General features: G+C 34.9%; 1 protein-coding gene across 1 annotated transcript; it reads right to left on the bottom strand.

Moving 5' to 3' along the window:
* Positions 1-2012: 2012 nt before the first annotated feature.
* Positions 2013-3048, bottom strand: LOC111405890. The gene is made up of 2 exons (XM_023034984.1): positions 2515-3048; positions 2013-2423 (listed from the first exon to the last, which is right to left on the bottom strand). The coding sequence occupies exons 1-2, from the start codon at positions 2875-2877 to the stop codon at positions 2241-2243; spliced, it is 546 nt and encodes a 181-aa protein (XP_022890752.1). The 5' UTR covers positions 2878-3048; the 3' UTR covers positions 2013-2240.
* Between the last annotated feature and the right edge of the window lie 7400 nt (positions 3049-10448).

The following is a 10448-nucleotide window of genomic DNA, read 5'->3' as shown; positions in this document are numbered from 1 at the left end:
AGGTTTGAAATGGTTGTTAAGGTACATTGTTGGTACATTAAATCTGGGTCTAGTGTATGAAAAGAGATCTGAAAAACTTACTCTAAAGGGGTATGTAGACTCTGATTTTGCTGGTGACAAGGATAGCAGAAAGTCTACCACAGCGTACTTTTTTACACTAGGTGACAATTGTATAACATGGAAGTCACAGCTGCAGCCTTTAGTTACTTTGTCAAGTACTGAGGCAGAATATGTTGCCATAACTGAGGCGGCTAAAGAATGTACTTGGTTAAAAGGAATTTTAAAAGAATTGAACTTCATGCATGATACACCTGTTATGTTTACTGATAGTCAAAGTGCTTTATTGCTTTGTAAAAATCCTGTTTACCATGAAAGAACTAAACATATTGAGGTAAAGTATCATTTTATACGTGAGAAACTGTCTCAAGGTGAAGTTAATCTTGTTAAAATTCACACTGATAGGAATCCCTCTGACATGGGAACAAAAATTCTACCTGCAAGTAAATTTAGATTGTACTTATCTTTATTACACATTGACACTGGTTAATTTTTTCTTGCAGGTGGTGGGCGATGATGATGAACAGTTCTTCCATGTGCAAATTCGCAACCAAGAGAGAGTGTTAGGAGAACCAAGGTGAAGAATGTGAGGATATGGTTCACCTAACCCCACCACCTAATGTTGTGAGTTGATGGGAGTGAGGTTGACACAATAAGGTCCTCCCACGTTTTGGCAGAGGCATGGTCTTCCTTCCTTCTCCTTCATATGGACTCTCTACCATTTTATATAAAAGAGGGGGCAGCTCTCGTTTTGGAGAAGACCCAGCAGAAAAAAAAAAAAAGGAGCTCTCGGTTTTTTCATAGGTTCTTCATTGGTTTTTCCCCTCTCTCTTTGGAAGGCAATTGGCATAGCATGGGGCTGTTCCTGAGCCTAGAAAAACACCCATAAATCGAAGAAGAAGCTGCCCAAAGGAGGAAGGAAAGCTGGACAGATTTCGGCCAAAAAAGGGTTGTATTTTTCCATTCCCGTTTTTCTTTGTTTTTGCCTTGAATCTTGTTTGTTGATTGTTGTTTTGGTTGTTTAAACTCCTAGGATCCCCAACAGTCCTTCTAGTCTCTAATTTGGAACAGGGATGGAATTGATTCAAACAACCTGATACTCTTCCCTAGAGATCTCCAATGATGTCCCCCCCCAAGTCGTATTGACATACAATTTTGGACCATATTTGGGGTACATAATGGACACCATAATGGTGTCCATAATACCCAAGTGGCGCCCTCTTCTATTGGAGGGTGTGCTGGTGCCACAGAGAGGGCGCCACTTGGGCATTGTGGACACTATTATGGTGTCCATTATATCCAAGTAGAATAATCCTACAATTTTATCAAAAGAAGTCGAAGGAAAAAAAACTCAATCCGCTTCCCTAAAGATCTCTAATGACAGGCCCCTGCCAAAAGTTGAATTGATATACAATTTTTTCAAAAATATTGGAGGGGAGAAACACTTCAAAGATGGACCGTGCACCCACACAATATCGAGGAATTCTTGATTGGTATCAAGCTAGAACCACATATTCTTCCTGAATATCATTATTCAACACCAAAGAATTTCTAGTGCTGGAATAGCATCGAAACTGAACAACTCTTACGAAATTACCATGTGTAACAAGTAGGAGAAATCTCTCTATTTTTTTCCGAGGAATATTAATGTCCTTACTATAGTGTACTATGAGAAAGAACGAGTTGGGGAGATCTTAAGTACTCTACCGAAAGCAGGACTACTTAAGATTAGAACGTTGCAGCTACTGAAGAAGACTATCATTCCGCTACTCTAATAGAAGATAACCTCATTGAAATCTATTGATTTATAAAATTGACTCAGAAGCTTAACCTTTAGAAGCTACTGATGAGAACATAGATTTGAACCAAATATAATTATCTTTTTTCCCATCTTTTCGACTTTTTACTTCATTTTCTCGACTGGAACAGCTGATAAGACCAGGTACAAAGACATATAGTTCCATAACACAGAGTTGCAATCATTCCACAAACAATTAAGAAAGTTTCATTTCATGGTACTGCAAAAGAAATGAAGCTAAAAACTAACTAATAAAGCTTCAATTGCAAATTCATGTTTGCTAAAAGGCAACGAAATTAATGATCAGTGTACCCTATTATAATGATATTTGATTCTTGAGAATTGCAAAAGGCTGTAGCAAGCTTACATCAAAATGAGTATTTGTTTACTCTGCATCATCGTCATCATCAAATTCTTCAATCTTTTGCCCAAAACCTCGGGGCCCAGCTTTAGATCTAGCTCCAATTTTACTCTTTTTACCAGTCCTCTTCTTCCTAGCAGCCTCTTCTTTCTCAAATTTATCTCTCTCCCTTTTCTGCAAGAAATCTGTCACGGCTATGTAGATTACCTGAGAAGTCCAAAGCATTCAGAATTAATAACAAACTTCTTGTCCAAATATCAAATTCAGCTAAAAATGTTAATATCAGAGTGAAATTTACCCCAACTGTAAGAATGGCTAAACCGATGAAAGCAATGAAAAGAAGAGTTGATATTACAGTAGAAACACCATCGTCGGTTGTGGAGACTACTTCCTGCAAATTCTCCTCTGTTGAAACTTCTGACAGCAAATAATTTCCACTTCCAGCAGAATATTTCCAATTTCTTATGGGTTTTAGAGAAGCGGCACTAGATGAATTTCCGGAATTCAAAGTTCGTGTTGATATCTGAGTGGATGGAAATCCAAAAATTGGGTTGTTTGATCGAGAGAATGAATGGTGGGCATTGATAAAATTACTCGGTTTACGCTTGGGAATCAAAGTGAGAGCTGGAGGAGATGATAAAAGGGCAGATGATGCAGCCATTTTCGTCAGCTAATTTATTGCTGCTACCACATCGATCCTCCTCCAAAGTATAGCTGTGGGTCTAAAAATTGTACAAACTCAATTGAAGTGTGGGTATGGGATAATGCCACTGTGTTATCTTCTCACTTCTAAAGAACAGATAGGTAGAACGTTTTGATAACAATCTCAATTTAAGTGGAATAACGAGTTGTGGAGATGAGCGCAAGTCAAATATTCAAATGGTTCATACGAGTGGACTTATGAGCCGAACAAACTAGCTCGTGCACACGGACCAACTCGCGAACCACCACTACGCGAGCCTAGCCCTACATTTTGATACATTTGAAAATTCAAATTCAAATTTTTTCCATGCATTACAACATTATTTTTGTCTATAAGAAGGCAGTATCGTTATCTTCGATTTTCACACATCTTTTGCGCTCATCATATCGAGTTGAGATCTGTTGTTTAAACTTGATTATCCAATTTGCAGTCTACCCAATGATTCATTAACACATCATTTTAAATTAGCATGTCTAACTTTAATGATGTGTTAACAAATCATTGGGTACACAACAAATTGGATAGTCAATGTTAGACAGCAGGTCCCTACTCTATCGTATTGAACTTTTTCTAGCTTCATAATTTTTTTACTATTACACCACTTAGAGAGAGAGACAGAAAAAAGAAGAAGGAAAAACAGACACTTTCACTATCAAATCTCTACTTTTATATTTTATGTTGCATTGTAATATCACATAATTTAGGTAATGACTAACTCTGTTGGGAATCTACTTATACATGCACAAGGGAATTTAAAATAATTTTCGATTCCCAACAAGAATCGCCTTTGTGTTTAGATAGAAATTGTGATAAGATTGTACCTTTTCCAGATCTGCAATCTTTTTGCTTTTCTTTTCGTTCCATCAACCTTGATTCGCCACCACAGTTGTCCAATTGTCCAGCCTCCAACGGTGATCCACATAGAGAATAATGTTGCAACTTCTAGGGTTTTTCTTGTGCCAGCAAGAATAATAAAAACCTAATGGACCTCAAACCCTAGTTATGTATTTATATAAGCCCAAACAGGCTCGGCCCGGTCCGGTCCTATAACTAATTAATCCAATTAATAAAACCCGGTCCGTGAATTAATTAATCCAATTAATTAATTCGAAAATATAAATAACAAATCCAATTAATTAATTTATCCAACAATTGTTAAATTAACCAATTGTCAATTTGCAATCTTCCAATTCTCTTTTGTGTGTGACCCATTAGGTTCCCGACCACGATGCCTAACGAAGTGAAATATTATTTTGATCTAATCAAAATTGATAAATTAAAACACCTTTTTAATTTATCGTCAATTCACATTCGCTGTCCCTGATTGACATCTAGCAATATGTCAGGGCAATACATGTGACGGAAAATGTCACGTGGTATGACAAAACCAAATTCGTTCGTTTACCGTGAAACTATAATCCCTTCGTCAATATGATCCGATCAATCACGAGATATGGAGTTGTGTCAATCTCGATTATCGATCATATCTTTCACTTCACTATTAAGTCAATATAAGTCGAAAACTCCTTTTCAACTTATGAGTACACTTTGGCCAAGGATTTGATCATCGACTTAATTGAATAAAACGCAGATCATAATCTCCTACTATCTAAGAGTGACGAATCATTTATTGATCAATCACAACCTTCATACGATTCTTGACGTACCCGAACGATGTCGTATTAGCGGCCCTTTTCAGAGCAACATCCAACACCGCCAAAATATGACTGTTCTCATATAAGGTACCATGACGACCTCAAGTCAAATGACCAATTTCACTACCGAACGTTAGAGATTAATCTCTGACACTCAGATAGTTATCCATGTGAAATCTCTCGACGGGTCTCCAATGTTTTGTTCTATAACAAAACATCCACGTGTTCATTTAAGTGTCACTACACTTTAACTTGTGAGATCAGCTACTTACTTCACAAGTAAGAAATGCCACACGTGATGGTCTATCCGTAATAACGATATCCGTATCTCGTTATTACTTACGACCACGGATGATTTAAGATTCAATCAGATGTAATTTGTATCTCACAATCACAACTCCTTGTGATTAACAAATTACAAATATTTGAATCTACGGACTCTATTATTTATTTAATTGTCTATTAATTAAATAATAGATCTGCCATTTAATTGCATTAATTATATATAAAAGTATTTATATCCAAAATTGATTGGACCTAGAGTATAATACTTACAAACTCGTCATCATCCTTCAAACCAGAAGTATTCATTCAGTTTCTTTACAAACTTTCAAATATTCAACAAAAAGGTTAGAAGCGTTGTGACGATCAATAAGAAGAAAGAAGAATTGAAGTTACTTCTCATAAGCTATGGCAGGGGCGGACCCAAATGGGGTCAAATTACACCCACAATTTTTTTTAATTTTTTTTTTAAGAAAATAGTTGTTTTGACCCTTTTACGATCTAGTTTGACACACTCATTACGGGATGTCAAATGAAGTAGAAAACGACAAAGAAAGGCAGACCAAGACACTACTTTTTGGCACCGGACTCTTTTAGTCTCCTTGGTGCCTACGGATGTAGTCTTTACATTTTCCCTTTCACTCATAGTGTGGTCGGAACAAAAATATCGGATGCAGCGATATAGAAATGTTTTGTACATGAAGTCACAATCTGATAGATATCTATCTAAATATACTTAGAACATTACATTTTTAATATCATTTCAAAGTGTTCATGTCCTAATTTTTTGCTTGTTAATTAATGGCGTGTGAAACGACCAACCGTAGCAAAATTTACAACATATCACCTATGTCATCTAGTATTTTGAGAATTTCAATAATATGCTAACTTTCAAAATTCATCGATGATTGTATACTATCTGAATCCACAAATTGCCTATGTTATCTAGAAGCTCGTTTCCAGAACTATGTTGTAGCTATATTAAATGGTCCAAAAGGATATCGAGAATAGTTAAATATATGTCAAACGTACCTCTTAAAAGAGGCGTCTAACTTATATTTTCTTTAAAAAATTTCAATTATTTCATTAATGTTAATTATTTTTGCATGATAAATTTTCCAATATAATTTACATCATTCTATTAGGAAATTTTACATGGAATATGAAGTTAAAATTTTAGGATCTTTATGGATTAAATGTAATTTGAATTCCTTTCGAATAACTTTTGCATTAAATTTAAATAACATTTACTTCATGAATTAAATGTAAATTTTATTTCAATTCATTTACTTCCAACATTCAATTTGATTTATACGCCTTCAACTCAACATCTGTTAACGAAATAGTAAACAACTATATTAATAGTAAAATCTATTTAACAATATTGATAAGGCTGATGCTACACGTACATTAAAGTGTCTATATTGGTGTCCAACGCCTCACATAAAAGAAGACCCACTTTGAATAAAATATAATTTATTCAAAATGAATCCCCTTCATATGAGGGGGTGGACACTGCTTTATATATAAGTAGTATATTATTATTACCACCCCTGCTTTATATATAAGTAGTATATTCCTATTGATAATAATATAATTCTAAAACGTTTTCAAAATATCAAAATATATATTAACTTGTTTTCAAAATATCAAAATGCGTATTAACTTATTTTCATTAATATTATATTATTTCTAAAAAAGTTACACTTAAATCTTTGATGCTATATTTTTCTTGACCTTAATCGATACTTATATTTGAAGGGGATTAAAATAAGTTTTTAGTAGATGTTGATGAAATGTGTGATTGAAAAGTTGTGTGACCAATAAAATATGTGATTAAAATTAATTGTTAACTTTGACTCAGATTAAAATCTAGATTTTATTTTATACCAAACAAATTTTGATGGTAATAATTTGACTCTTGTAAAGAAATTATTTGCTATTATAACATTGCATCCAATGAACTGATTAATAAAAAATTAGTTTATAATAATAATATTTTACAGTCTGCAATAATTATTTTTTTCTTTTTATTTTGGTAAAGCATTTGAATATAATTTTTATGTTAAATCTTTATAATTAATTGAATATAATTTATTTTTCGCTTAAATTTTGAATGAAAATATATAATAATCTTAGAACTTTGATTTGTTATAGAAACGAGATAACTATTTTTTTCATCAATTTCAAAAGGAAGCTGTTTTACCTCATGATTATTGGAATTATATATACATTTTATTTTATAATGTTAAATATATTTCGTCTTCTATGCAATGTGAATTCCATTTACACAATTTAAATTATATTATACACTCAATATTAAATGTTTCTTTAACCTTCTTACAGTATGGGGATGGAGATTCTCCATTATCCCTACTAGAGTTATGTTACTTGTACATAAAAATAATAAAGGATTATATAAAATAATGTGAAGGGAAAATATTGGATTAAAAAAATTGAATATATTTTAAACTGACAAATGATAGAGTGATATATAACTTATCATATAAAACTTAATGGACATATAGCAATGTCCTTCCTACTATATCTCTCGATGAAAAGTACATTCAAAAATTCAAATTGTAAACAGTGCTTTTAATTACTTCTAATTTGAATTGGGTAATTCATATACCCACGAATGTGGATATGTTTAGGCCAAGTAATTGGTATGTAGGTGTAGACAAAAGCTGAAAAACAGGGCAACGATAGAGCCTGGCGAGGTGGCAAGTGGACTTTGGACTAGAAAGGAAAAATTGGGATGCCAATATTGTTAAGACTTTGGGTTTCATCTTAAAAGATCAATCTTGTTAAGAGGAGTAGTCCAAATCCTTTATAATTTGGTTTATGTTTTCATCTTTATTTGATGTGAGATTTTATCTCTTAACATACCCTCACAAGAAGGTGGCTCGTTTGAACAAACCAATCTTAAATTCATATACTCATTTTTGAGTCTTAATTGGATTGAATTGCTCTTTGGAGTTTAATATGCTCTGATACCATGTCAAGACTTTGGGTTCCATCTTAAAAGGTCAATCTTGTGAAGATGAGTAGCTCGAACCTTTTATAAATTGGTTTATGTTTTCATCTTTATTCGATATAAAATTTTATCCCTTAACAAATATTTATGTGGCCCTTGATGCCTTGCATCAGGTTTGATGGAGTAATACCATCCGGCAGGTGATTTGAGATTCATGTATATTTAAATTTTGTTTGGCACTGTGCGAGTCAAGTATCTGGGAGGCGTCCATGGTGGCACTGCCCTCGTCTTATTTGTGGCTTTCTCAAGTTTGCACTTCCTTTCTCCTCATCCATTTTTGCGAATCTATTTATATGTAAATTTGGAATAACATTGATGAAAATTCACCTAGTTACAATAAGATCACGGGTGAAGAAGTGATAATTAATAGGATTGAGGATCAGGTAGTGGAGTGGAAGGCTAAGCTCCCCATCGACAACAGTTTGCCACCCTTATCCCAGCCTTTGATCCTACCAGAATTGGTGAAGGCTTTCAAAATCTCTCCAGAGCCGCTTCCCAGGACACCCTCTCCTCCATTCGTGCTCCTTCTACTCATGCACTACGACCACAAACGCTACCCCAACAGCTTCTTCAATTTCAATCGTTTTATAGACGATAAGAATGGTAACCATAATGAAAATCCATTGGTAGTGTGGGATAACAAGATGGCAGAAGCGGAGCATGACGAACTAGGCTCCAAAAAGGATCTGACCCCAAGAAGTCCCAGAAGATGGAATCGCCACCCGCATCACCGCCATTGAGAATTGAATGGATGATCAGTGTCGCGTAAGCTTGCTCCAAGGATTATCAAATTGGTATTTTTCGAACTCAGTTTCACATTACCTTTCTCTACCAACGAACCAATCCAGACGACTTCAACACACAACCAATATATTCATCTCGGCTGCTTCTCAATCTCACTCACAATGGACAAAATAACGGTGATGATTTGGAAGCCACAAAGGCACCCGAAAAACAATGGAAGAAGGCAAGAGAAGAGACCAAAATGCAAAGATAAATCCACCGGTTTCTGGAAGCACAAAACATCCGATTTTTCTCCACTATGGCAACCATGTTTTCTTCTACTTTCCCACACAAATCACACAATAAAAAACAGCAAGGGTAGGAGCGTATATGTAGGGTTAGGTTAGGCTTTAGTTGGATCAATAATAAGATTAATGGGTTAAGATTTAAAGTCATCTAAGAGGTAATATAGCTGGGCCGGGTTGAGCCTTTGGACTTGGTTGTTGATATTTATTTCACTCATCGACCGAGGCCTACGAAATATATTCCGACTTTTAATATTGTAGCTTGAAATTTATTGAGTATCAAAACCCAACAATTAGTTTGTAAACGCGAAGGTACTGAAGAGGGCGAGGCACGTGTGGACCCTGCAGTTTCACAAGCATTTCGTGGAGGTGGTTGCCCATTTGGGATTGAAAAACACGATGCCAAAGTCGATTATGCAATTGATGAATGTGGAGGGATTGACTCGAGAAAATGTAGTGAGCTATTTTGCAGAAGTATAGGTTGTATGTTAAGAGAATGCAAGGGTTGTCAAATGAGGCCCCCTCAGCCTCTGATAAATTGTTCCCCTCCATGACAGTGCCTCCCCACAGCTTTAATGAGTCATCCAATAGTGGCGCCGTTGGTTCTGGGCTTTCTGGGCTCAAGAATGGGAATTCTAGTAGCAGTGATGATAAAGAGAATTGCGTCGACATGCCAATTCCCATGCTGTACCCTCCACCCTCCCTTCAGATTCTATCAATGCAAACGATGCGAATCGGGTAGCTGCTAACGGGTACGAGCAAATGAGAATGCTGGTGAGGAGTATAAACTCATCTAGTGGTTTTCATGCCTATGAAAATCATTCTCATCATCATCATTAGTTTGATTCAGTAGTAGTTGGACGGACATTGGACAGCAGATTGCACTAGTGAGTTTTATATTTTACCGATAGTGTTCAGGGTTCGGAGTTCTATTTTAATTTGGTGTGATCAGTTAAACATGGATCAAACTTGAATAGATATAGTAAAAAATCTGGATTTCCACTGAATGAGATGATGATAAAAATGATTTTATCAAATTAACTTGTGGAACCAACGAAAGAAAGAGTGAAAAAATAAGTTTTATTAGTAAAAATAAAGCTTAAAACTTACTTGTACTTCTTTTAAAGCTTGGCCATACTGGCTCTAAGTGGTTCTTTGGTCTGCTCTCTTCTTGAGGTATTCCAGTTACAGATTATTCTCATGGAATACTTATCAAATTTAACCTTTTTCTTTTGAGCATCACTTTCATTAACTATTTATTAATCTATGACTATGTTTTATTGCTCTTTAGATTTTCTTTCCTTTGTTTGGGAGCCTCATTTTATGAGAACTCAGATGAGAATTCCCTAATTCCCGAGAACAGTAAATTTTGTTCAAACAGCATATTTCTTTTGTTTCATAATCCCTGTCCTAGAAATATCTGCTCAAATTCAATAATACGTTTTTGAAGTATCTCAGAAGTTTGCAAGTTTTGACACATTCAAATAACTGATCTTTGAGATCATTAGAACGTGAATTGGAAATCTT

This window comes from Olea europaea, chromosome 12, assembly GCF_002742605.1.
Source record: "Olea europaea var. sylvestris chromosome 12, O_europaea_v1, whole genome shotgun sequence".
Classification (NCBI taxonomy): Eukaryota; Viridiplantae; Streptophyta; class Magnoliopsida; order Lamiales; family Oleaceae; genus Olea; species Olea europaea.
The sequence above is the reverse complement of the archived record's forward strand: the minus strand, read 5'-3'. Positions and strand labels throughout refer to the sequence as shown.

Coding starts and splice junctions, on each gene's coding strand:
- LOC111405890 (XM_023034984.1), bottom strand. CDS start 2,877: ATGGCTGCATCATCTGCCCTTTTATCATCTCCTCCAGCTCTCACTTTG. Junction 2,424..2,514: donor TAGCCATTCTTACAGTTGGG/GTAAATTTCACT, acceptor TGGACTTCTCAG/GTAATCTACATAGCCGTGAC.